The 27133-nt window shown below is 35.4% G+C and overlaps 1 protein-coding gene, 1 non-coding gene and 1 pseudogene across 12 annotated transcripts in view; all 3 read left to right on the top strand.

Moving 5' to 3' along the window:
* CCSER2 (coiled-coil serine rich protein 2) overlaps positions 1-27133 on the top strand; it is a 183470-nt gene that overhangs the window by 43559 nt on the left and 112778 nt on the right. For 5 of the 11 annotated variants that reach the window (XR_004380411.1, XR_004380412.1, XM_032838464.1 and 2 more), the window contains 2 exons: positions 508-1957; positions 3091-3287. Coding sequence is in view for 7 of the 11 variants with exons in the window: in XM_032838464.1 (XP_032694355.1) it covers positions 547-1957; positions 3091-3287 (1608 nt within the window). In the remaining 4 variants the exon portion in view is untranslated. Of the gene's footprint in view, positions 1-507; positions 1958-3090; positions 3288-16771; positions 16826-26175; positions 26180-27133 lie in introns of those variants that run through there. The other 6 variants (XM_032838474.1, XM_032838503.1, XM_032838493.1 and 3 more) reach the window with 3 other exon arrangements.
* Positions 23529-23724, top strand: LOC116858582 (annotated as a pseudogene).
* Positions 25527-25633, top strand: LOC116858696. Its single transcript, XR_004380991.1, has one exon. It is a non-coding gene; the product is annotated as a U6 spliceosomal RNA (small nuclear RNA).

The raw sequence follows: 27133 nt of genomic DNA, 5'->3' as shown, positions 1-27133 counted from the left end.
GGAAGATGTGTTTTCTATAGAAGTATTTCTTTTTTTCAAAATTCAGTCAGAATTGATAGTCTGGTTTTATTAATTCTGGAATTTGCTATCATTATGCATAGCCCAAGTTTAAAAAAGTGTTTATAAAAATGTTCTTTACTTTCTCCTAACATTAATTTATAAATTTAGGGGTGCCTGGGTGGCTCAGTGGGTTAAAGCCTCTGCCTTCGGCTCAGGTCATGATCCCAGGGTCCTGGGATCGAGCCCCGCATTGGGCTCTCTGCTCAGCAGGGGAGCCTGCCTCTCTGCCTACTTGTGATCTCTGTCTGTCAAATAAATAAATAAACAAAATCTTTAAAAAAAATTTATTAATTTAATTCCTGCACTCAATATTTATTAAGAATTTTGTAGGAATCATAAGTAGGTTTTGGTGCATGTCATTGTCTATGAGTATATATTCTTATTATATAATAACCCATGTAATTCTGCTTATTTAGAAACGTTTAATCTACTTTTTTGTCTCCTCAGATTCTGTCAGATTTTAAGAACAAATGCATCTTATAGCTCATGGAAGAAAAAACACAAATCAAGACATTTTTGGGTTCCAAACTACCAAAGTATGGAACAAAATCTGTGAGGAGTACACTGCAGCCAATGTCAAATGGGACACCTGTTAATTTATTGGGAACTTCCAAGAGTAGCAACGTCAAAAGTTACATAAAAAATAATGGCTCTGATTGCCCATCATCCCATTCATTTAATTGGAGAACAGCAACTAAATACCAACTCAGTGCGCAAAGTGTTGAAGACCGTAACAGTACTCAAACTTTACACGATAAAGTAATTGATCCTGAAAAACATGCACCTACTCAAGGAATTTTTGATAAAAATGGGATAAAGGGAGGCTTGAAAAGTATTTCTTTACTCACATCAAAGTTAGCAAAGCCATCTACTATGTTTGTGTCATCTACGGAGGAGTTAAACCAAAAGTCTTTGTCTGGACCATCTAGTTTGGGTAAATTCACCAAAGGCACATTATTAGGAAGGACTTCATATTCTTCAGTCAGTGCTCCAAAATCACAGTTGAATGGATTGTATGGAAACCGTTCAGCTGGTAGCATACAAAGGCCTAGAGCAAACTCCTGTGCCACAAGAAGTAGTTCTGGAGAAGGCTTAGCACAATCCCTAGACAATATTAAATCTCTTACTTGTGAAAAAATGGTAAGATCACAAAGTTTTTCACATTCCATTCAGAATTCATTCCTTCCACCTTCATCTATAACCAGATCACATTCCTTCAATAGAGCTGCAGATCTTACAAAGCCTTATCAGAACCAACAGCTACCCATTAGAGTGCCTCTGAGGTCAAGTATGCTAGCAAGAAATTCCCGGCAGTCAGAAGTACTCAATGGGAATGATCACCTAGGGTATGGATTTAATAGGCCTTATGCTGCTGGTGGAAAGAAGTTGGCTTTACCAAATGGCCCAGGTGTAACTTCCACTTTGGGTTATAGGATGGTTCATCCCTCTCTACTGAAATCTAGCCGACCTCCATTTTCTGGCACTATCACAGTTGATGGTAATAAAAATTCACCTGCTGATCCATGTGTAGAAGAAGATGCTGAACTTATGGCTAAGGATGGAGCTACTAATAAGGACCAAGAACTAATTGAAAATGATAGTTATAGAACAGAAAATGACCAGACCATGAAGCATAATGCTAAAATTAGATACCTGAGTGATGATGTGGATGATATTTCCTTGTCATCTTTGTCATCTTCTGATAAGAATGATTTAAGTGAAGACTTTAGCGATGATTTTATAGATATAGAAGACTCCAACAGAACTAGAATAACTCCAGAGGAAATTTCTCTCAAAGAAGAAAAGCTTGAAAATGTACCACCAAAGGATATATTTGATTCTCCCAAGGAAAATGAAAAAACTAAAACTGACGAGTGGATAGCTATAAGTGTCTCTGGTAAATATTAATATTCTTAAGTTTGCTTTTTCATAGATAATATAATTGGACTTACACTTGGGATTACCTTCTGATTAATTCCAAGATGCTGTCAATTTTTGTGGCGGGATCGATCTAAATAAAATTGAGATGGGGCAACTTTTATCTTCCTGTGACTTTTGCTCAGACTTATTTTTCACTATTTAAAACAACGATAAAAATACTCTTCCCTAATATATCTTACCTTTGTTCTTCTGTGACTTTCATGTACAGGCCTATTCCTATTGCTTCAGATTTTTTTCTTTTCCCCCTCTTCCCTAAATAGTGGCGTGCCATTTTAAACTTCTCTTACTTTATGGTAATAGATGCTATGTGTTTAGAGTGAAGCTGTGCCAAAAGGTAAATGAGCTAATAATAATATAGGTTATGTCCAATCTAATGAGTGTTTTTATCCTAGAAATTTTTCACTTTTTTAAAGTAGAGCTTAGATTTCTTGTTTAGCAAACTCAGAGGAACTTTATTTTTTTAACTGAGGAAAGTGAGATTAGTACCTCTTAAATATTTCCTCTTATACTTGGTCATCCTGGTACTAAAATTCTGGAGAAAATATCTCTTTGTGCCCAAAGAGCCTGAAAATAGAGCAAACTGAAGGGATTGGGTGTAGGCATGTGATCTGGTCAAGAGTGTAGGCCACGCCTAGAGATATGCATAAACCCTTGACTGTCTGAGGGTCTTCTAGTTAGAAGTGAATGCCAGAACAAGTGTTTCTCTTATAAGGTGGCAACTGCAAGGTTAAATGATATACATAGAGAAAGGAGTTTCATGGCCAGTGTGTAAAAGTAAATATCTTAGGAAATATTAAAAGAATGTGAGGCTTTATTCTAGAAATGTTGCAGAAGTGAAAGATGGCTCACTGAACTTTCTTTATGTGTACTGGGAAACATTTCAGTAGGTTATTTAAGATTTTATTTCTTGATCTTTTTTATTGTTTAGGATTTAGAAAATGCTATAATTACTAATACTTTTTTGCCAGTTATTTTGCTATATTAAGTTATTAGAGTATATATTTTTAGAAGCTGAGAAATATATTTCTATGAATTAATAACTTTTTTTCCCCTTTTTCTTCTTAAAAAAAAAAAACAAAACAATTGAAGACAGGAGTGAATGTACAAAACATACTTCTGGGAGCAACTTGATTTCACCAGATACTGATTACAGAGCTGGTTCTTCATTTGAGCTCTCTCCATCTGATAGCTCTGATGGAACATACATGTGGGATGAAGAGGGTTTGGAGCCCATTGGAAATGTCCATCCAGTTGGGAGTTATGAGTCCTCAGAAATGAACAGCATAGTATGTATGAATTTATATATACTTTTGAAACATTTTGTTTACCTTACTATGAAAAGACTTATAATACTGCTTGGATTTAAGTTTATAAATAGCTCTCCTAGTTTAAGAAAGAAATTTGTATCTGTTTAGAGCCTATAAAACATCTGATCTTATTAATACATAATAAACCATATATTTGTGTCACATGACTTGAGTTAAATACACTCTCATACATTATGTACACACATATATGGATAGATATACTGTATTCAGGTTAAGGTAGGCTAGTGGTTCTCAAATTTGGGAAGGAAGGCAATGTCTGGATGCAGTTTTGGTTGTCATATTGAGGGGTGCAATGACAAATAGTGGGAAGATGCTAGGGATGCTTCTTAATGCACTACAGTAGTATCGACAGCAAAGGATTATCCAGCCAAAGATGTCAGTAGTGCCACTTTTGAGAAATCCAGGGCTAAGCTATGCTGAAGTTAACGTTTAAGTGCCAACTCAGTGGCTTAACACAATAAAAGCTTATTTTTTACTCTTCCAAAGTCTGTTGTGGGTCTGGAAGACTCTATGGGGCAACTTCAGTGTTCTAAGCTGCTTTCCTCTCACTATCTTCACCATCACCAAAAGAAGGTGGCTTCACCATTACCTTTTGAGGCCCCATCAAAAGGTCGCTGTTGTAGAGGAAGAATGCTGCCAGCTCTTACGTGTGCAATTACTTGCTGGGGCCTACAGGTGGTACATTGTATTTTTACTCACAACCTATTGACTCTAATTTAAGATTAGTAGTAACTGGGCAAGAAGTGTAATTTTCCTGTGAACCTGGAAGGCAAGGGAACCACATGTGGGTGAGCACTAGGAGACCTACCATACATTATTATGTGCATATTTTAAGAGACATTGCAGTAATGTAGCTAATATGCTGTATGAGTAAAGTGTAGTTGGTATGTTTGAAGTGACTCATTGTAATTACTCACTATATAAAATAAAATATGATTTTCCAGTAACTGTATGGAAAATTGGTAGTCTTCGTGGATATACTAAAGTCCAAGTAGGTTTTAGGCAATGTAATTTTCTATACTCTTATAAATCTGTGACTTGGAAAAACTAAGCATCATTACCAGAGGATTGTTAAATTGCACAGACATAGAGAGGACACATATTTAATTTAGGGAGAGTATCTCTATCTCATTAGAGAAAAGAAGTTTAGAGACGATTACAGTTTAAGGGCCTTATGTGCTTTCTTACTAGGACTTTTTAAAGCAAGTGTGATAAAAATGGGAATGAACATTGTGTCCAGCAGATGGCAGTAATAATCCACTTAGTACCTGACATTTTTCAGTTCACTGTTCCCTATAACTTAATGATTCCTTTAAAAGAGTTCAGAATGCACCTAGATCTTAAGATCTCAGAGCTTCTGATATAAGAGCAAAACAGTCTGAGAAAGGATGGAGAATTGATGGCAGATGTTGAAAAAAGTGTTAAGATCTCCTACTGTGATAGAGGATTTACCTTTTTTTTTTTTTTTTTTTTTCCCTGAAATTCTACCAGTTTTTTGCTTCTTGTATTTTGAGGGTATTTTGTTAGGTGTGTACCTGTTTAGAATTGTTTTCTTGCTGAAATTGGACTTAAGTCATAATTTAGTGATCTCTATTTCTCATTACCCTTTTTCTCTTAAGGCCTTTTTTTCAGATATTAGTATATTTTATCAATTTTATTTCTGTATGTTCCAACTTTTTACTATGAACTTTTTGATACATAGCAAATAGGTTATAACTTTTTTAAAGTTATAATTTCTCTTTGTCTTCTAACCAGTGAGTTTAGTCCTTTTATGTTTGCATTTATTGATATACTTGGACAACATTCTGCCATCTTACTATTTTTAATTGCCTTTTTTTTTTTTTGGCCTAGAATAGTTTAAATAAATATTTAAAACTTAATCCAAAAAGAACTTTAACATATTCTCATTTTTCTTGGCCTCCCTATCCCTCTCACCAAAGCCCATGTCCGTCCCATCCCCTCACTCCCCGCACCCGCCTCACCTCCAGTTCCCCAACCACCATCATGGTTGTTTCTACAACAGTGCTCCTTCCAGCCCAGGTGGGGAGAGCTTCAAGATAAGGAGCTTTCATTAAGAATGTGAGTCAACTGTGTTATTACAACAGTTTAGTTCAACCCACTCTTTAGTTTAGTTGATACTATTTTCACAATAAAACTTTCTTTTTAAAAAAAACAGTGTGTTGATACGCATTGTGGTGGAAGCTCCTTATCTTGTCTTGGACCCCAGCAGTTTGTAGACTGACTACTTTGCATAGCAATTATCTAGAATCTAGGTGATTTTTGTTGTTGTTGTTGTTGTTTAAATACAAATAGTGTTTTGTTGAGGTGTAATTCACATTAAATAAAATGCATAAATATTTGTCATGCAGCACAGAGAATTTTGAGTATTTGTATATAATGTCACACCACATTGTGATAAAGAATATTTCTGTCATCCCAGAATGTTTCCTGTGCTTTTCAGTCATTCTCTCAACCCCACCCCCAGAGGTGCACCTGCTTTGATATATATCACTATAGTTTTGCCTATACTTTGTATAAGTAGAATTATAAACATGCCTATTTTATGTCTGACTTCTTTGATGCAACGTTTTATACTTTTTATAGTTTGTTTCTTATTTTATAATATTTCTTTTTATGGAGGTAGTACAACTTACTTTATCCTGCTATTGATAGACATTCAGGTTGTTTCTTGTTTCTAGCAACTGCTACTGTTGGAAAGATTTTGTTACATATTTTTGGGTAAACATTTATGCATTTCTGTTGGTAAAATATGAAGGAGAGGCACCACTGAATTATTGGGTATTTATGTATATGGCTTCAGATGCTCTTAGTTTTCCAAAGTTGTTGTACCAGTTTACAGTCCCACTGGTAGAAAATGAGCATTCTAGAAATTCCACTTCCTTTTGGTGCTGTCTGTCTTTTTGCATTTTTGCTATTCTGGTGGGGTTATAGTATTTCACTGAGATTTTTGTCTTGGGTTTTTTAGTAACTGTTTGTTGAACACTTTCACATAAGTTTATTTACCCTTAGCATATCCTCTTTTGTGACATGTCTTTTATTAAACTGTATGTATTTTTTTCTTTTTGGTTTGTAAAAACTCCTTCATATATTTTGGATGTAATTTTTTTTACACATATACATACACACTTATATATGTGTATATAATTAATATATATGGGTTCCTTTTTAAAATCTCTTAATAGTGTCTTTTGTTGAATTGAAATTAACAATTTCAGTATAGTGTAGTTTACATTTTTTCCTTTGTTGTTAGCACCGTTTTGAACTGCAAAATTTTTGTTTACCCTGAAGTCCTGAAGATATTTTTCAATGTTTTTTCTAAGAGCTTTGTTTTTTAGCCTTTTACATTTAGATCTGTGAGACATCTGGAAATTATTTTTGTGCATGTTATGAGGAGAAGTCAAGATTATTTTGTTTTCTTTTTTTTGAAAAGTTTTTGTTCCCTACTCTGCTGCAGAGTTACCTTTGTCATAAATCAATATATTTCTTGGGGCGCCTGGGTGGCTCAGTGGGTTAAGCCTCTGCCTTTGGCTCAGGTCATGATCCCAGGGTCCTGGGATCGAGCCCCGCATTGGGCTCTCTGCTCTGTGGAGAGCCTGCTTCCTCCTCTCTCTCTGCCTGCCTCTCTGCCTACTTGTGATCTCTCTGTCAAATAAATAAATAAAATCTTTAAAAAATATATTTTTCTTGACCCTCTTTTAGTTCATTGGTCTCCTTTTTTATCCTTGTGTCAGTGCTATGCTGTTTGTATTTCTGTAGCTTTAAGTACTGACATCTGGTAATCTAAGTCTTAACAGCTTTTTCTTTTCCAAGTTTCCCCTAGCTCACTTTTTGCAATCTCTTTAATTTTTAGAATGAACTTATCAATTTCTACAAAGAACCTTCAGGAATTTTGAATGAGATTGCATTAACTTTGTAAATAAGTTTGGGAAGAATTAATATGTTTAAAATAGTGAATCTTTCAATTCATGAATATGGTGTATTCTTCCTTTTTTTTTTTTTAAGATTGTTTATTTATTTACTTATTTGACAGAGAGAGCGAGAGAGAGAGATCACAAGTAGGCAGCGAGAGGGGGGGAAGCAGGCTCCTTGCTGAGCAGAGAGCCCTGTGCGGGGCTCGATCCCAGGACCCTGAGATCATGACCTGAGCCGAAGGCAGAGACTTAACCCACTGAGCCACCCAGGCGTCCCTATTCTTCCATTTACTAGGGACTTCAGAAATATTTCTTGCTAATGCATTCTATAAAAATTTGTACATATATGCTTTATTTTTTAATTTATTTTATTTTTTTTAAAGATTTTATTTATTTGACAGAGAGAGATCACAAGTAGGCAGAGAGGCAAGCAGAGAGAGAGAGAGAGAGAGAGGAGGAAGCAGGCTCCCTGCTGAGCAGAGAGCCCAATGCGGGACTCAATCCCAGAACCCTGAGATCATGACCTGAGCTGAAGGCAGAGGCTTAACCCATTGAGCCACCCAGGCGTCCTCATATATGCTTTATTTTTAAGTAATTGATTTCATTGTTACAAATGGTACTATTAAAATTTTATTTTCTTAGTTTTTGTTATATGTACAAATATATTTGATTTTTATGTTTTGAGCTGTTTTTCCAGTGACCTTATTCATTTATTAGTTTTAATAATTTGCCTGGAATTTCTACATATACTATGAAGTCATACCATTTGCATAGTCTCCATCTCCCCATTCTCTCTCTTATTGGACGTGTTAGGACCTCCAACGTAATGTTGACTTGAAATGGTGAGATAATTTCAGCAAAGTTTTAATAGTCCACCATTAATATTTCTTTGTGTGTGTGGTGGGAGTGGTTATAGATATCTTTCATCAGATTAAGTGAGTTCCTTTCTGTTTCATTTGCTTGATTCTTTGTGTGTGTGTGTGTGAGTAGATGTTAATTTTTCTCTACATTTATTAAAGTCATCAAAAAAATTTTTCCTGTTAATATGTTATCTGTTAGTGTGGTAGATTGTATTTCTTGATTTTCAAATGTTAAACCATCTTTTGTTCTTGAAATAAATTCACTTGGTTGTGATGTGTTATTCTTCTAAATGTTGTTGGGCTTGATATCCTAATAGTTTATTTAGATTTGTTGCATTTATGTTCATGAATAGGATGGTTCTCTCTTTTCTTTTCTTTTTTTCTCTTTTCTTTTCTTTTCTTTTCACATTTGGTATCAGGATTGTGCTGGCTTCATAAATGAGCTGAGAAGTATTCCCTGTTTTTTTGCCCCTTCAAGGAATTTCTGGACAATTGATGTTCCTTTTTCTTAAATGTCTACAAAATTCACCAAATGAAAACTTTAGAATCTGGAGTTTCCTTTGTGAGAGGTTTTTAATGACAGATATAATGTTTTAAGTAGATATGCCCATTAAGATACATAGGTATTTTTTTGTGTGTGTGTTGCTTTTTGAGAATTTGTCCATTTCATCTAGGTATTGTTTGTTGGTGAAAGTTGTTCAGGTGGTGCCTGGGTGGCTTAGTTGGTTAAGTGTCTGACTTTTGATTTCAGCTCAGGTTATGATTTCAGGGTCATGATATCGAGGCCCGTGTTGGGCTTTGTGCTGGGTGTGGAGTCAGCTTAAGATTCTGTCTCTTCCTTTCCCTCTGCCCCTTACCCCCTACCCCATGCACACACATGCTCTCTCTCTTTAAAAAAAAAAAAAAAGGTTATTCAGGGTTACCTTTTATTTTTTAAAAAATATTTTATTTATTTGAGAGAAAGACAGAGGTAGTGATAGAGAGCACGGGCAGGGAGGAGAGAGAGAAGCAGGCCTTCTGCTGAGCGGGGAGTCTAATGTGGGCCTGGATCCCAGGACCCTGAGATTATAACCTGAGCGGAAGGCAGATGCCTAACCAACTGAGCCACCCAGGTGCCCCCGGATTATCTTATCTTTTAACATCTTTATGGTATTGTAGTGATGTGTACTGAGCTCTTGTATAGTCCTGGCTTTAAGTATCTTATATGTATGGCCTTATTTAATGTTTATAGCAACCCCATGAGATAGTCAGAAATGATACACAAAACACTTAGTACCGGTATCACATGGCTGTTATACTATTAAGGTATGTCCTTCCTAATACCAGCTCCAGAGGTAGGTACTATAATTATCTCCATCTTACAAGAAAAGAAATAAATATAGAGAATCCAAAGATACACAGCTAGTACATGACAGAATGGGATTTTTAATTTAGCTTGCTCCAGAGCCCTGGCTCTTACTCACTGTACTATACTGCTCTTAATATGCAAAATACCTGTATGTTATGTATGGTCCTAGGATAGGAAAGGATGTCTTAAATACAAACACATACTAAAAACCATAAAGAAAAAAATTACTAAGTTTAATTACATCAAGGGCATTTGGGTGGCTTAGTCAGTTAAGCACTGCCTTCAGCAAAGGTCATGATCCCAGGGTCTTGGGATCGAGTCCCACATCAGGCTCCCTGCTCAGTGGGGAGCCTGCTTCTTCCTCTCCCTCTACCTCTGCCCCTTTCCCTGCTCATGCTCTCTCTTTAAGAGTTAAATAAAATCTTTAAAAAATTAATTACATCAACATTTAAAACTAAACACAGATAATAATAAACACGTTTAAAGGCCACTTAAGAGTTTATTTGTGACACATTTAACAAGAATTAAAGTCAGACCACATAATAAACTTTCCTTATCAATAAGGAGAAGGCAAAACAATACAACAGATAGAAGATAATAAAATAATAAATTGCTAATGTGTACTGAGACGTACAATTTCACACTCACTAGACTGGCTAAAATTTTAGTCAGATAATAGCAAGTGGGGTGAATATGATGAACAATAGAAATCTTTCTTCACTCCTGAGAAGAATAAATTGCTAAATCATCTTCTGGAAGATATTTGGCAGCATCTAGTAAAGTTGGAGATCCAGTATGCTCTGATCCAGTAATGTTATTCTTGGTTTATATCCTAAAGAAACCCTAACATATATGATCAAAGACGTGAGTAAGAATGTTCATTGCTGCACTATCTCATCATCATCATCATTATTATTATTGGAATAATAATAACTCAAATGTCCATCCGTGGGGAAACAAAAAAATAACATATTTAAGTGATGTTATACGGTATATTATATATATTATACAGCAGTAAGAATGAATGAACTTACACTTGTAGTACACATGTACCACAAAAATATAAAACTAGGGCGCCTGGATGGCTCAGTGGGTTAAAGCCTCTGCCTTCGGCTCAGGTCATGATCTCAGGGTCCTGGTATTGAGCCCCGCATCGGGCTCTCTGCTCAGCGGGAAGCCTGCTTCCCTTCCTCTCTCTCTGCCTGCCTCTCTGCCTACTTGTGATCTCTGTCTGGCAAATAAATAAAATCTTAAAAAAAAAAAGAAATTAAAAAAAAAGTTGCGGAACATTATGTATCACTTATATAAATTGTAAAAATACATATAAACAATAGTACTTACTGTTCACAAATACATAAATGTATTAAAGGGAAAGAAAGCCATTCCTCCAAGAGCCCTGGTTCTTTTTAATGGAAAATGCTACTTTTGCGCCAAATTCTGGAGGCTAGGTGTACACACTGTTGTTGAAAAGTTGCTGCTCCCAGGCATCGTCAGTGGACTGAACTAGGGAATATAAGTGTGTGTGTGTGTTTATTTATATACATATACATTTACATCAATACTTGTTTCTATCTTATCTATATATATTGAAAACAGTGGGTTCATACTATTACCTCCAATTCCAATCCAATGCCTCAGGATTCATTCTAGTTTTCTCCTTCTTGTATTTGTAACCTCCCTTCTCTGATGGTGATAAACCTTGCTTCTGTTGTCCTTTCTTGATATATCTTGATATATTTCCCTCTATTTAACTGATATCTGTTCTTTACCACCACTTCCTCTTTCCCATTTATGTCTTTCTCATCCTGTTTGGGCTCTGAAATCCCTACAGTGGGTTACCAGCATGCATGGATAATGTCTCTATCCTGTTTGGGCTCTGACTTACCATATCAGGCCATCCCCCACATACATTCTACTTAAATTCTCATATCTTGTACCAACCTCCTGCCTCAGATGCTCCCTCTTCACCCTCATCATTACCCCGATGTGCTCAAGCCCTGAAAAACTAGACCAACCTGGGCATGGAAGTTCTTATCATATTACTTGAGTTCTAATTTCCTATGTACACTGCCCCTCTGTATGTATGTCTTCCTTAGCTTGCTCAGTTTCTGACTCCTCATGCCTCACTCCTCCACCCACAATCCTACCTGCCAATTTGAAAGAATATTTATGAAGATGCTCTTGGACATCTTAATCTTAATAATATAGGTACAGTATAAACATTCCCAGACTTGTACATATATCTGTTTTATTGCCAAAGCAAATGATAAAAAATTCATAAAAATCATGAAAAATGCTTCTATATGTAGTAAATTTTATAGAATCTGCATTTTATGTGATTTATGTATTTATGTGATTTATATTTCATGTGGTTAATATGGAAACTTAGGTCTAGAAGTGTCCAGACAGCTAAAAAGTTTCATTTTTCAAACACTGGTTAAATTCAAAGTTTGATGTGATTTTTAGGATGTGAATTAGCTTATCATAATGGTCAGTGAAATTAATTATGATTAATGAGGATAGTGCACAGTGTCTTATGTTGGAAGGATTTATGAGAACCTGGGATTGGCTCAACCATAAAGATTTAAGAGGCATCTATTACAAAACGACTTGAAAGAGAAAAAATAGTATTTATTTGGAAAAAACATAGCAATGTAATACTATCTTTGTTGTGTGTTTGTAGCAATAAAAAACTACGTAATTGTTATTACGTAATCCTCATTAAGGATTCTAGGCATTCTGATTTTTATTGTTTTTGTAATCAGATTCAGACTTTAATTAAATACACAATTATAAATCTATAGGTATATTAATTTTTCTTATTGCTGTGACAAATGACCAAAAATCTTAATAGCTTAAAACAACACAAACTTATCTTACTGTTTTAGGACCCAGGCCCTCACTAGACTTTAAAAAAAAAAAAAAAAAAAGTGTGGGTAAGGCTTTCCTTTTGAAAGTTCTAGAGGAGAACCTCTTTTTCTTTGGCTTTCTAGCCAGCTAGATAATCCAGTATACTGCCCTATTTTGTGGTCTCCTCATTAGCAATCTTTTTTTTTTTTTAAAGATTTATTTATTGGACAGACATCACAAGTAGGCAGAGAGGCAGGCAGAGAGAGAGAGGAGGAAGCAGGCTCCCTGCTGAGCAGAGAGCCCGATGTTGGGCTGGATCCCAGGACCCTGGGATCATGACCTGAGCCTAAGGCAGAGGTTTTAACCCACTGAGCCACCCAGGCATCCCATCTCATTAGCAATCTTAATTCATTTGTAGCCTTAATTCTTCCTTGCCATGTAACCTAACATATTCACAGGTTCCAGTGATTAAGGTATGGACATCTTTGAGGTGACCATTGTTCTGCTAGTATAACTAGAGACGTAGAGTTTTTTTTAATAATACGATTATTCGTTTAAAGAAATTCTTTTGAGGTTGACAAATTTAGCTCTAGTACTAAAAATAAAATAGTAATTTTTTTTTAAAGATTTTATTTATTTATTTGACAGAGAGAGATCACAAGCAGGCAGAGAGGCAGGCAGAGAGAAAGGAGGAAGCAGGCTCCCCGCTGAGCAGAGAGCCCGATGCGGGGGCTCGATCCCAGGACCCTGAGATCATGACCTGAGCCGAAGGCAGTGGCTTAACCCACTGAGCTACCCAGGTGCCCCTAAAATAGTAAATTTTAAACACAGTTTAGCCAAACTCATTTTTTTCAATTTAAGTTATTCTAAACTGATGACATAGTTATTGAAGTGGCCTTCACAAAGCTTTGTCATCGCTGTAGCTAATCATAGGTTTTATTATCTGGATATATTTGAATATTTTTACTCTTAAATTTGATATCTTCCAATAACTGGAAATAACTTACAGCAGCTTGTGTGTATGTGTGTGTATTTTCTATAAATTGGCATGGACTTTAAAGATGACTGATTTCTAAGAAAAACAACTAAAGGGATGATGGAATCATTGGTCTGTTAAAATTTAGGTATTTTTAATTCAATTTTTAAGAAAAATTATTTATAGACACTGACTTGAAAATAGTGTCCAGGGGCGCCTGGGTGGCTCAGTGGGTTAAAGTCTCTGCCTTGGGCTCAGGTCATGATCCCAGGGTCCTGGGATGGAGTCCCGCATCAGGCTGTCTGCTCAGCAGGGAGCCTGCTTCCTCCTCTCTCTCTGCCTGCCTCTCTGCCTAGTTGTGATCTCTGTCTGTCAAATGAATAAATAAAATCTTAAAAAAAAAAAAGAAAATAGTGTCCAGTATTAAAGTGTAACACTAATTAGCAGTGTTGATTACAAAGTATAATGTCTTTGTTTACTAACAGTGCACATGATAAGTGTATCTGTTTGATACTACTGATTGCCTTACATCAATAGCGGCCTAAAATAGCTACAGATCTGGATTTCTTCTTACTGAGGTAAAAGCATTTTTCGTTGTATGTTCATTTTTGTCTTGTCCCTGTGGACTGTTTTCACTGCTTTGATTATTTTAATCATCGTCCATTTCTGTTGTGTTTCTGTTGAGATGTATCTGTTCAGCATGCTAGGTTTGCTTTGCTATGAACTATAATTTTAAATTAAAGGAGGATGGCATTACTTTGTAACTCCCAGCTTTTGTTTTCTTGGACATTGGACCTATATATACTTTGGAAATTTATACATTTACTCCGAATTTCCATTTTAGGTCTATTGGTCATACCTATCTCAGTGGAGATTGTATATTACCCTTTCCCACCCTTCACTATTCAGTTTTATGAGATTTTTCATTTGTTTCCATTCATCCACTTGGCAATGTGCTATGTAGAGTCTTTTATATATAGAAAAATCAGGCACTATAGAATTGACATAGAGGTCATTTACTCTTACTCATTCATTTTATAGATAAGGATACTGAAGTGTAGAAAAGTTAAGTCACATTTTCACTTAAGAGACACAGAGGAATTAAAATTTGGAATAAACTGTCTCCCAGTTTGCTTATTGTCTCTACTGTACGATGTGGCACCATAAATTTATACTGGGTTTCTTCTTTAAGGTAAAGAAGGTGATGTTTACTGTTGTATTCTGTTTTCTCTATGTTATTAAATGTCTGCCTTTTGTAAAATTGTTCCTTTTCAGTCTTACTGGAGAATACCTTTTTTGAAAATCAAAACATACAGATTAATTGCTTCTCATTTTGTCTCTGCACCAAACTATAGTAGACTAGAAGAATGAAAAGGGGAAGGCTAATCTGTGGATCATTCATTTGTTCAGCATGTGTTTTAAATTTCCACTGTATGCTCTGTACTCTAGTTACTAAGAAATACATATGAATAAAGAGACAGTTGCTGCCTCAACAGAAACTTATGATCCAGATTAAGAGAGGAGATATACTTAATTCTGACCATTAAGGGAAGATTCCATGTGTGCTTTTAATTAATACATGTTAACCCATTTTGAGTTCGAAGTTTGGGGCAAAGTTTGAATTGCATCTCAATAAAAGTTTCTTTATGAGTTTATAATGAAATAGCAGTTTTATTTTTTACATTTGTTTAATTTCTGCCTCTTTTTTCTTTGGGATATATTAATAGGGGCCAGCAAAGCTGTAGCTGCAGGCTGCCAAGCTGTTTTTGTAAATAAAGTTTTATTGTAGTATGACCATGCCTTTTCATTTATGTATAGTCTGTGGCTGCTTTCATGCTGCTATGGAAGGATTGAATAGTTGTATCAGAGACCATATTGCCCACAAGCCTAAAATATTTACTATTTGGTCTTTTTAAAAAAAATTTATTTATTTATTTATTAGGGGGGGAGGACAAGGAGACTCCACGCCAGGAGGGGTGGAGCCCAATATGGGGCTTATTCCCAGGACCCTGAGATCATGACCAGAGTTGAAATCAAGAGTCAGGTGCTTACTTGACTAAGCCACCCAAGTGCCCCTACTATTTGGTCTTTTAAAAAAGTTCATTGACTCCTGCATTAGAACACTACAGATAATTTAAAGATTCAGAAATTAATTTTTCAAACTCAGTATAAATCTGTGTAAGCTCTTTTGTTGTTATTTCTAGCACCATTCTTTATCTGGCCTTCAGCGGAAGTTATCTGTCAATCCATTCAACATATTTAAGTGACTGTTATGTGCAAGGTGTTGAGGATACATTGATTAGGCAGCTATAGCTTTCATTTTAGTGGTGCTTGTGTCCTAATGAGGCAGCTGTAGTTGAAATATTTAGCTAACTTAGTAACTATCTTCACTGAATAAGTGGGGAAAGTTCTACAGAGGAGAACTAAAAAGTATGAAAGTATGTTATTAGAAAACCTGGTCTAGTGTGGGTGTCAGGTAAGGCATTTTTTGGAAATGATATTTAGGCTAAGTTGCCTTAGGGTTAAAAGGGTATTTGTAGTTGCAAGGATGTTACCTGTTTTAGTAAACAGCATATGATAAGGCCTTGAGGCAGGAAGGGATTATGGAATATTTGAGGAACTATGAGAAGGCTACTTACTATAGATTGAGTACTGACACAGAAGGGAGGAGAGGCAAGAGAGGAGGTTTTAAGTATAGAATTCTTACAGAGCTCAAAGGATTTGGATCTTTGTCCTAAAAACTGATTGGGGAACTGATGGAGAGTTTTAAGCTTGAAAGGGACATAATTTGATTTTCATTTAAAAAATGCTTTGTATGAAAATTGAATTAGAAGGAAGCTAGACAAGATGCTGGAAGCTACTGTCCCTGAGGAAGGTTAGTAGTGGCTTGGGCTAAAGTGGTGGCAAAGTGGAGATCTAGAGGGGTGGGTGATTTTGAAAACAGGTTTAGTGGGTACAGTTGGCAAAACTGAATTATTTGTTAACTGCGGGGGAGAAAAGTGTTACTCCTGACTTTAGAAGTTCTAATATTGTTGGTTCTATTCATTCTGCCAAAATCATCCTAAATTGTTGGTTTGACTTGTTATTTTTCTATTGGTTTTCCAATTACTTGTAATGTCAAATCTAAACTCCTTTGACGGTTCTTTGTGGGTTGTTGTCATCTTATGCTGGTATGTCTGGTTGCTTTCAATCTCCTATTATGTAGAATATACTGGAATAGACTTGATGTTTCATGATTTCTCTCATTACTCTTAGGCTTTTGGCAGTAAGTAAGGGGTCAATATATACTTGCTGAAATGTGTGCTGTGATGACATGCCACTTAATTTGAGATAAATAGAAAAACTCAAAGGTATGGTTTAATACTATTCAATATTTTTCCATTCATATTGTGACATAACCTATTTACAGAGTAAGTTTCTAAGGTACCACGTGTCATAATAGCAAGGTACAAGTAACTAAAAATGTGACATTAGCATGGATGTCATAGTGGAGGGACAACTTACAGAAAGTTGAGACCGTCTTAATATAGGTAAATGAAAATTTCAAACTGATACTGATACTTTCAGCTATGCTGTGATATAGAATACAGAACTTGAACACATAGAAGGTTTTAATCCAACTCAGTTTTTGTTTTTGTTTTTGTTTTTAAGATAAGGGGACAAAATGAGATGAGGAAACTTTTTAATGTATATATTTTTTTGCCGAACTAGTAAATCTTCCATTTGCATACAGTTATTATTGTAGGTTCTTTTTTGACTATTAATGTAAATTTTATATTTGAAAACAAGTTTAAATTTATCAAATCTAGTTGTGGTGACAGTTTAAATGCAATATTTTCTTCACTGTATGTCTTGTAGTTTGCTTATTACAATCTGAAGTTTAATTTAGTAATTATGTGTGGAGCTTCTACTATGTTGCAGACATACTGTTGAGTGCTAAAGATACTGATATGGATAAGGCTGTCTTTGTCCTTAATGAATACAAAGTCTAGTATGATTGGCAGATAGATTATAAATAAATGATCATACTGTAATTTTATAAGTGATATGCATGCTATGATTAGTATGCATGGGGTCTCAATAATGCAGAAGGGGAGGTTATGTGTGTGTGTGTGTGTGTGTGGAAGGTTTTGAAGAGGAAGTGATGTCTGAGTTGAGTTTCAAAGAATGAATACAAAGTTAACCAATTGGCCAAGAAAAAGAGAGGGTGAACATTCACTTTAGGCTTAGAAAACAGCATATTAAGCTCCATTTGACGTAATGTGCAATAAGTCTGATGCTCAGCTAAAATGGGCAGTCACTGATGCACTGTAACTTGACTGGTTTTAAGGACAGAAAATTGAATCTCAAAGAAGGAAATTCAGACTACTGAAGGATTGGAGCCATTAAATACGGTCATTTTCCCATCATCCTACAAGAGTACTACACTAAATCACCAATGCATTTGACATTTCAATTTATTAAACATTGTTATGATTTGGTTAAATCAACATTTTTAAGTAGAGCCCCCAGGGTGCTGGATGGTGAGCCAAAAGACCACAAGAGAAACAAAGATAAAAGAAATTTACTACTCACCGGCCCTGGAGGAAGTATACCCCTTGCCTTGATGTACCACACAGGAAGGTCAAGGCAGGGTACATGCTGAAAGAGGGAGGAACTGGGGCACATGCATTTATTAGGGTCTGTGGGTGGAGTGCTCTGGGGTTCCTGGGCTAAGGTGGATTGTCCAGTCAGACCATAAAGAGCAAGGGTTTTGGGAAGCTTCACAGGGGTTTTTCCTAAGGGCTACACAAGGGGAAGGTGTTGGGAGGCAAGGAACTTACATTTGCTTGTGACCATGGACTCTTACCTAGGGCTTGTGCTTGTACAAGGGATTAGTGTCAGTTTAAGACCCTTGCAGGCAGCTTGGCCAAAAATGTATGCCGAGGCAGCAGTATGATGGACTAGTTCAGCTAAACTCTCAACAAGCATACATGTTAACTGAAATCTGCTACCTGCCATTATAATCAATGTGGCTAAAATACTCATCTGAAATCTGTATAGGCTAAAGGAAATTTTTAAAAGGTCTAAGTCAAGGAGAAATTCTGCAGAATTTTTCCTTGCCTCTGTGGATCTTGACCACAGTGTAGTGAGTGTTAACTAGGTGTGTTTTTGTCTGCTTACTAAAAGAGACCTGATTCTCTTTGCACTAGAATTGAAGCTTTGCAAGTTTTATGGTCCGTAGGTGTGGTGCATGCAGGGTTTGTGCTGGTCTTCTGGGGGAGGGGTCCATTACACTTGTAGCCAGCTTGCCTGAGAAAAGCCATACCAGTGGAGCACAGTGGGGCAGACTTGGTGTAAGCAGGTTACATAGCCAGTATCGGTTCTGTGTTGTTTACTGAATTTGGTTTATGCCGAGGGGCAGGAGAGGGAAATGGTACCCTCTGGCTCCTTTGTCTGTGGAGAGGCAATGCCACCTCTCACAGATGTGCTCCAAAAAGTACGAACTGTCTTTCCCTGTGCCCCTTAGGTAGTCCTCAGTTTATGCAGCCTGCCTGGGATCATTTGCCTGCTTCTGCTCAGGAGTAGGGCAGTGTCCCCAGGTCTCTATCACAGCCAAGTCTGGGGACCTTTGAAACTCCAGTTTCTGAGACCCACTGGTTGCAAATATAGGAGATTCACCCCCTCTCCTTCTCTGAGCCAATGGCTTTGGGGAACTCTTCTCTTTGTGCTCATCCCTGTGTACTCCACTCACTCTCTCTCACCTTTCTCCACAACCAGGGTTCCCTTTCCTCCATAGCACCCACACTCTGTTTCTCCTCCATAACAAGTCTCCATACTTCCTATCTTCCTTGAAGTGGCCTCTTCTGTCCCTTTAGTTGTGCAGTTTGTTCTATCAATCCTCAGGTTGCTTTCTTCAGTATTCATTATGATTTGATAGTTATCTGGCTATGTTTGAGGGACAAAGCAAACCAGGGGGCTTCCTACTATACTACCATCTTTGCCTTAGTAAAATTTTTAAATTTTAATTACTGTTACTGTACTTTGCAACTTGAGAAATTCCCTTTGGGTCTTCTTCATAATTTCTATCTCTATTGTTTTTTTTTTTTTTTAATTTCTTTTCAGAGTAACAGAATTCATTGTTTTTGCACCACACCCAGTGCTCCATGCAATACGTGCCCTCCTTAATACCCATCACCTGGCTCCCCCAACCTCCCACCCCCTGCCCCTTCAAAACCCTTAGATTGTTTTTCAGAGTCTATAATCTCTCATGGTTCACCTCCCTTTCCAATTTCCCTCAACTCCCTTCTCCTCTCCATCTCCCTATGTCCTCCATGTTATTTGTTATGCTCCACAAATAAGTGAAACCATATGATAATTGACTCTCTCTGCTTGACTTATTTCACTCAGCAAAATCTCTTCCAGTCCCACCCATGTTGCTACAAAAGTTGGGTATTCATCCTTTCTGATGGAGGCATCATACTTCATAGTGTATATGGACCCTGCTCAGCCAGGAAGCTTGCTTCTCCCTTTCCCTCTGTCTGCTGCCCCCACCCCCTGCCATGCTCTCTCCTTCTCTCTCTCTGTGTCAAATAAATAAATAAAATCTTTAAAAAAAAGTTTTATAGTCTTGTACTTCACATTTTAGTCTATGATCCATTTTGAGTTAATTTCTGTTTAATACTTGCATTTGTGTTTTTTTTTTTGCATATAATTTTGTCTAAGAGTTGCAGCACTGTGAAAAGACTGTCCTTTCTACATTGAACTCTCTCTCCTTCCTCTTTGTCATGTCAGTTGAGTGTAGTTGTGTGGGTCTACTTCTGAGCCTTGTTTTGTTCCATTGATCTGTTTATTCTTTTTTTTTTTAAGTTTTTATTTATTTATTTGACAGAGACAGCACAAGCAAGGGGAGCAGCAGAGCGAGAGGGAGAAGCAGGCTTTCCACTAAACAGGAAGCCTGACACGGGGCCCTATCCCAGGATTCTGGGATCATGACCTGAGCCGAAGGCAGACACTTAATGACTGAGCCACCCACGCACCCCTATGAGTTTATTCTTCCACCAATAACATGCCGTCTTATTGTGTTGTTTTGTCTTTTAGTAAGTCTTATGTTGTATAACAAAGAATTCAGGTGGCTTTTGTATCTAGTTTGTGCTTGGAAACCTCTACATCTTTGGAATTTCTCAACTGACAGGAGTGCTTTTGTTCATGATGGCCTTAATAGTTAATGCTAATGAGGTACCTCAGGATGAGGGTAAAGTACGCAAGAAAAACCACACCTGTGATTATAGGGTTGGGGCATTGAGCCATGTAAAATTAGTCTCACCTCTAGGGAGCAGAGGAAGTGGGCTGGAGATCGAGTTCAGCATATGGCCGGTAATTTGATCAATCATGCCTATGTAATGAAACTCCAGTTAAAAACTTTGGATACTGAATCACAGATGAGCATCCCTGGTTAACAATACTCTATGCATATTGTTACTCATTGCTATATTATATAGTGACTTCTTTTGGCTCCACAGAGAATACGGAAGTTTTGTTTGGGATCATCTCAGACCTTGCCTTGTGTGTGTCTTCTTTTGCCTGGGCTTGATTGATAACACGTTTTGTTGTAATATAACTGTAATTTCAAACTATATGGCCTTCCTGAGTTCTGTGAGTTTTTCTACTGAATTACTGAACCTGAGGGAGTACTGGGAACCTCTAGATTTGTAGCCACTTGATCAGAAGTTTAGGGCCTGGGAACCCTTGAGTTTTAGCTAGTGGTGTCTGAATTGAGGTCAGTTTTTGGAAGATTGTGTTTTTTAACTTATGAAGTTTGTTTTAACTCTGCATAGTTAGCATGAAAAGTTCTTGGAGTTTGTGTCATAAAAAGTGAAATCTGTTTTATCAACCCTGACTCACTGAAACATGTGGTTTGAGAAGAGAAAGGATGAAGGGCAAAGGAGTGTAGAATTTTTTATTCTTAGATGGCTATATATTCACTCATGATATGAAACTGCAGCTGTCCTGTAATCCATTACTAAAGGCAAAAGTTGTGGAATGGAATTTAGTTGTGATGATAGATTCAACTCCCAATGAGATGGCTGACTGGATATATATATAAGAAATCATGTAAATAAATAATTCCTTGATTATTATTATGTGTAATAGCTAAAATGAAAGTAATGTAGAGTTGTAGAGCTGATTCTCAAGCTGAACCAAGCTTAGATTTCAGTCAGTTTGAACTACAACCAGTAGTCTTGAAGCCACCTGCAATGTGAAAAATTATTCTAGGACAACAGACAGTATTGCTATGATCTCTGGTTGCAAGAAATGTAGTCCAGTTGGAGGGAGGGCAAAGCCAAGAAACTTCTGAAACCACTGGTTATAGTGCCAAGGACTTGTTTCTTTTTGTGGATCTGTTCATCATCAGCTTCTTGAAGAATTTTTTCTGAAATGGATTGTGAGAGTGATTAATATAGGGGCAGTATCTTTGGTTTTGAGTGCTGTAGAGTAGAAGAGAATATATATATAACTATGTAAAAGTCATAAATGGCTATACACAGTGGGTTATTCCCAAGGGAGCAAGTAGCCTGGTGGAGTGGATAAAAGCTGCTATCAAGTTTGTTTATCTGAAAAGAGAGACAGTCTTTCCTGTATAAACGCCTAGTGGAAAACACTGGATTAAGTGCTGTACACCTTATAGCAAGCCATGCTGGACTGGCTTTATGGTGATTGGGATAGTCATCTACTGAATATACCCCTTACCCAGATCATGGTAACTGCTGTGATTAAGGGGGCCCCCTTTACATGTCTTTCCCATGTAACCATGCTGTAAAATCGAGCAACTATTCAAGACACTTTGTCATGTTTGCTGTCTCCATTTCCCTTTAGGTATTAAGGATCTTAAAAAAAAAAAATTATGGACATTGAAGAGGGTATGTGCTATGGTGAGTGCTGTGAAGTGTGTAAACCTGGCGATTCACAGACCTGTACCCCTGGGGATAAAAATATATGTTTATAAAAAATTAAAAATTAAAAAAAAAGAATCATTTACAAGAAGGGAGGGAAAGAAGGCAAGAGAGCCTAGGGACTTGTCCTTTCAGGGCTGGATGTTTATTAGAAATGGGATGAATATATTGAACATTGATGAGGTCAAAGCAGAGGTGTTAATGCAGCAGTATTGAAGATTGAGTGTACCAGGGGAAGCCAGGCTGGTCCCACAACCTTAAAGGGCGCTATTGAAGACTGAGTGTATGGGTTGTTTCTGTCCTTTGGCTGTTATGAATAATGCTGATATGAACATGCATGTACATGTTTCTGTTTACATACCTATTTTAAATTTTTGACGGGCATGTACTTTATAGTAATTCCGTTTAATTTTTTGAGGAACTGCCAAACTTTTTAAAGCAGCCGAATTACAAAAATGATTTTTATAAACCATCAGCAATATATAAGGTTTATAGTTTTTCTATCCTTGATAGTAGTTGTTTTCTACTTTTTTCCTTTAACTTTTTTTACTTTAAAACATTTTTTTAATTAAAGCCCTCCTACTAGATGTTAAGTGGCATTTTATTATGGTTTTGATTTACATTTCCCAAGTGAATAGTAATGTTGAGCATCTTTTCATTTACTTGCTGGCTATTTATCTTTTTTCAGAGAAATGTCGATTTAAGTTCTTGGTCCATTTTTTTAAAAAAATTGGTTGCTTGTGTTTTTATATATTCTTGATACTAGACACTTATCACATACATGATTTGCAAATATTCTCTTCCATTCTATATGTTGTCTTTCTGCTCCCTAAGATGTACAATTTTGATGAAATCCAATTTTAATTTTGAAGTCCAATTTATATTTTCTTTTATTGCTTATGCTCTTGATGTCGTATCTTAAGAATTCATTGCAAAATCCAAAGTTACAAAGATTTACCTCTATGTTTTCTTCTAAATTTTAATGATTTTAGTTATTATATTTAGGTTGATCCATTTAATTAATTTTTGTATAGGTTATTATGGTGTGAAGTAATGGTCCAACTTCATTCTTTTGCATGTGGCTATTTACCTCTTTAAGCACCATTTATTGAGATGACTCTTTCCTTTCTTGAGTGATATCGGCACCCTTGTCAAAAATCAGTTGGCCAGAGATGTATACATTTATTTCGGTTCTCTCAGTTCTGTTCTGTGGATCTGTATGTCTGTCATTTTGTCAGTAGTGTACTGTTTTGAATACTGTGGTAATATGTAATCACATGTTTTTGATTACTTCATCACAAACTTTGCGCAGTGGCAGTATCATAGCCAATTAGGTTTATCCGAGGTGCGATTATTGCTAATTGATTACTTCATCACAAAGATACATTTTGAAACCAAGAAGTATGAGTCTTCCAAGTATGTTGTACTTTTTCAGTGCTCTTGGTATTTGAGGTGCCTCACACTTTCATTTGAATTTTAGAATCAGTTTTTTCATTTCTACAACAAAGGCCATTCAAATTTTGAAAGGTTTCATTGAAAATATAGATTACTTTGATTAGTAGACATTTTAACAACATTAATTCTTATAGTTTATGAACACAAAGTGTCTTTTCATTTATCTAGGTCTTTTTTAGTTTCTTTCAGCAATATTTTGTACTTTTCAGCATATAAGTGTTTCATCTCCTTGGTTAAATTTATTCTAGACTTTTTTGGTTTTTTTTTTTTTTTTGGATGCCATTGTTAATGGAATTGTTTTTCTTAAATTTTTTTATGGTTCCTTTTGGTGTATAGAAAAAAAGTAACTGATTTTTCAGTGTTTATATTTTAACCCCTCTACTTTTCTGAGTTTATTATTAGCTCTAGTAGTTCTTTTGTGGATTCTTTGGGATGATACATATATATATGATATATATGTATCATCCTGTGGTGCCCCAAATATCAAAACAGTATTGAAAAAGTAAAATCATGTTATCTGTGAAAAAAGATAATTTACTTCTTTACCAATTCAAATACTTCCTTATTTAATTTTCTTGTTTAATTGTCTGGCTAGAACCTCTAGTACATTGTTGAATAGCAATGGTGAAAGTGTACATCCTTGTTTTGCTTCTGATTTTAGGGAAATAAACTTTCAGTCTTTTTCTAGTGAGTGTTAGGTGTCGGTTTTTTATAAAGGTCCTTTATCATGTTGAGAAAGTTCCACTATATTTCTACTTTTTTGAATATTTTTGTTATGAAAAGATGATAAATTTTGTTGAATGCTATTTCTGTATTAATTGAGGTGATGTGGTTATTTTCTTTCCTTCTATAAATGCAGTATATTACGTTGATTTTTACATGTGGAATTATCTTTGTATTCCTGGGATAACTCCCAGTTGTATAATCTTTTTATTATGCTGATTGGTTGAGTTTATTAGTATATTATATCTTTATATCCATATCAAAAGGATACTGGTTTGTAGTTTTATTTTCTTGTAGTGTTTGGCATTTGTATCAGAGTAATTTTGGGTTCATAGAATGAGTTAGGAAGTGTTGTATTTTTTTGAAGAGTTTGGAAATGAATGATGTTAATTCTTTAAATTTTTGGTAGAATTCTCCGGTTAAGCCATCTGATATGGTAGAGGATTTTTTTTTTTGTTTTTTTTTTTGGTGGGGGGAGGCAGTTTGTGGATTACTGATTGTGTCTCTTGTTTTAAGTTTGTCCAGATTTTCTGTTTTTTTCTTTGAGTCATTTTGGTAATTTCTATGCATTTACAAATTTGTCCATTCATCTTAATTGTCTAATTTGTGTACTGTTGCTCAGATTTTTCACAATACTCTCTTAAAATCCTCTTTGTTTTAGTAACGTTGGTAGTAATGTCCCCATTTTTGCTTCTGATTTTAGTTATTTTTATAGTTTTGTCTTTCTTTTTTTCTTTGTCAATATAGTTAATGGTTTGTCATATTTGTGATAAATATGTCACCAGCTTTTGGTTTCATTAGTTTTTCTCTGTTTTGCTGTTTTCTATTGTATTTTTTTTTTCTGCACAATCTCTATTTTTTTTTTTTTCCTCTGCTAACTTTGAGGTTTAGTTTTCTGTTATTTTTCTGGTTCCATAAGCTGTAGTTAGATTATTGAGTTTTAGATTTTTCTTCTCTTTTTAAGGTAGGCATTTGCTGCAAAAAATTTCACTCTGAGTACAGTTTTTGCTTCATTTTATAAGTTCTGGTATGTTGTATTTTTGCTCTGATTTTTCTCTAAGTATTTTCTGATTTTTCCTGTGGTTTTTCTTTGATCAGTTGATTAAGAATATGTTGTTCAGTTCTAGCTTCAGCAGCACATATACTAAAATTGAAACAATTTGGGGAAGATTAACATAGCTCCTAGGCAAGGATGACATTCAAATTTGTGAAGCATTCCATATTTTTATTAAAAATATAAAACTAGTGCAAAGTTCTTAAAAAATGCATTGTTCAGTTTCCATATATGTGAATTTTCTAGGTCTTTTCTGTTATGATTTGTAATTTCATTACATTTGGACCAAGAAGATTTTCTTGTGATTTCAGTTTGTTGTTGAGGATTATTTTGTGAATATCATGTTATATCTTGGAGAATATGCCCCATGCACATAAGGGGAACGTGTGTGCTGCTTTTGTGGGGTAAATTTTTTTATTTTGTGTGTATATGTGTACATATATGTTTGTATTTTTATATATAACACGTAATGTATAATATAAATGTGATCATATATTTATGTTAATATAATATATATTATGCAATTATATATTTATGTAATATAATATTTATAAATATAAATCTATAGTATGTGTTGTATATACTTAAATATCATGTAGCTGCATTTATACCTATATGTATACTTATCTTCCAGGTCCAATTGGTTTATAGTATTGTTCAAGTTTTCTATTTCCATAACAATCTTCTATCCAGATAATCTGTTCATTGTTGAAAGCATAGTATTGACATTTCCAGGTATTATTGTAGACCTCTCTTTATTTCTTCCTTCAAATTTGTCAGTCTTTGCTTCATGTATTTTGCTCTGTTGATTGGTATGCACATGTCTATAATTGTTATATCTTCTTGGTTAGTTCACCTATTATCAATATATAATATCCTTTGTTATTTCTTATAATAATTTTTGACTTATTTTGTCTGCTACTAGTGTGGCCACCCAGCTATCTCCTGGTTACTATTTGCATGTTTACTTTTAACTTATACGTGTCTTTGGATGCAATGTGAGTCTAAGGTTACTATATAGTTTGATTTTTTTTTTTAAACCACTCTGCCATTTGTGATATTTAACCTATTTCCATTTATAGTAGTCACAGATAAGGATATGATTTGATAAAGAATGATTTCATTATCTCATTTTGCTATTTTTTCAGCATGTCTTATACTTTTTCTTATTTCTTCTCTTGCAGCTTTTTTGAGTTTAATTGATTTTTTGCAATATACCATTTTGATTCTTGTCTAATTTTTCAAATGTTTATGTCTAAAATATTTTTTTGGTTACCTAGGAATTACAATGAAAATCCTGAATTTACAACAATGTAGTTTGGATTGATACAAACTTAGCTTCAGTAGTATACAAAAACTCTGTTTATATACAATTTTTTCCTTTTTTTCATGTTATTGTCATGAATTACATCTTAATACATTGTGCACACATTAACATATAATTCTTGTTTTATGTATTTGTGTCTGAATGACTCCTCTTAGAATTTTTTATAAAGCAAGTTTACTAGTTACACTCTCAGTTTTTTGGTTTTGTTTTTATTTGGTAATCTCTTAATTTCTCCTTTATTTTTGAAGGGTAGTTTTCCTGGATAGAGAATTCTTGGTTGAGTGTTCTTTTAGCGCTTTAATTTAAACATGTCATCCCATAGGCTTCTGGCCTTCATGCTTTGTGA

This window comes from Lontra canadensis, unplaced genomic scaffold (assembly GCF_010015895.1).
Source record: "Lontra canadensis isolate GAN:19392208 unplaced genomic scaffold, GSC_riverotter_1.0 scaffold3, whole genome shotgun sequence".
In the NCBI taxonomy this organism is placed as follows: Eukaryota; Metazoa; Chordata; class Mammalia; order Carnivora; family Mustelidae; genus Lontra; species Lontra canadensis.
The sequence above is the reverse complement of the archived record's forward strand: the minus strand, read 5'-3'. Positions and strand labels throughout refer to the sequence as shown.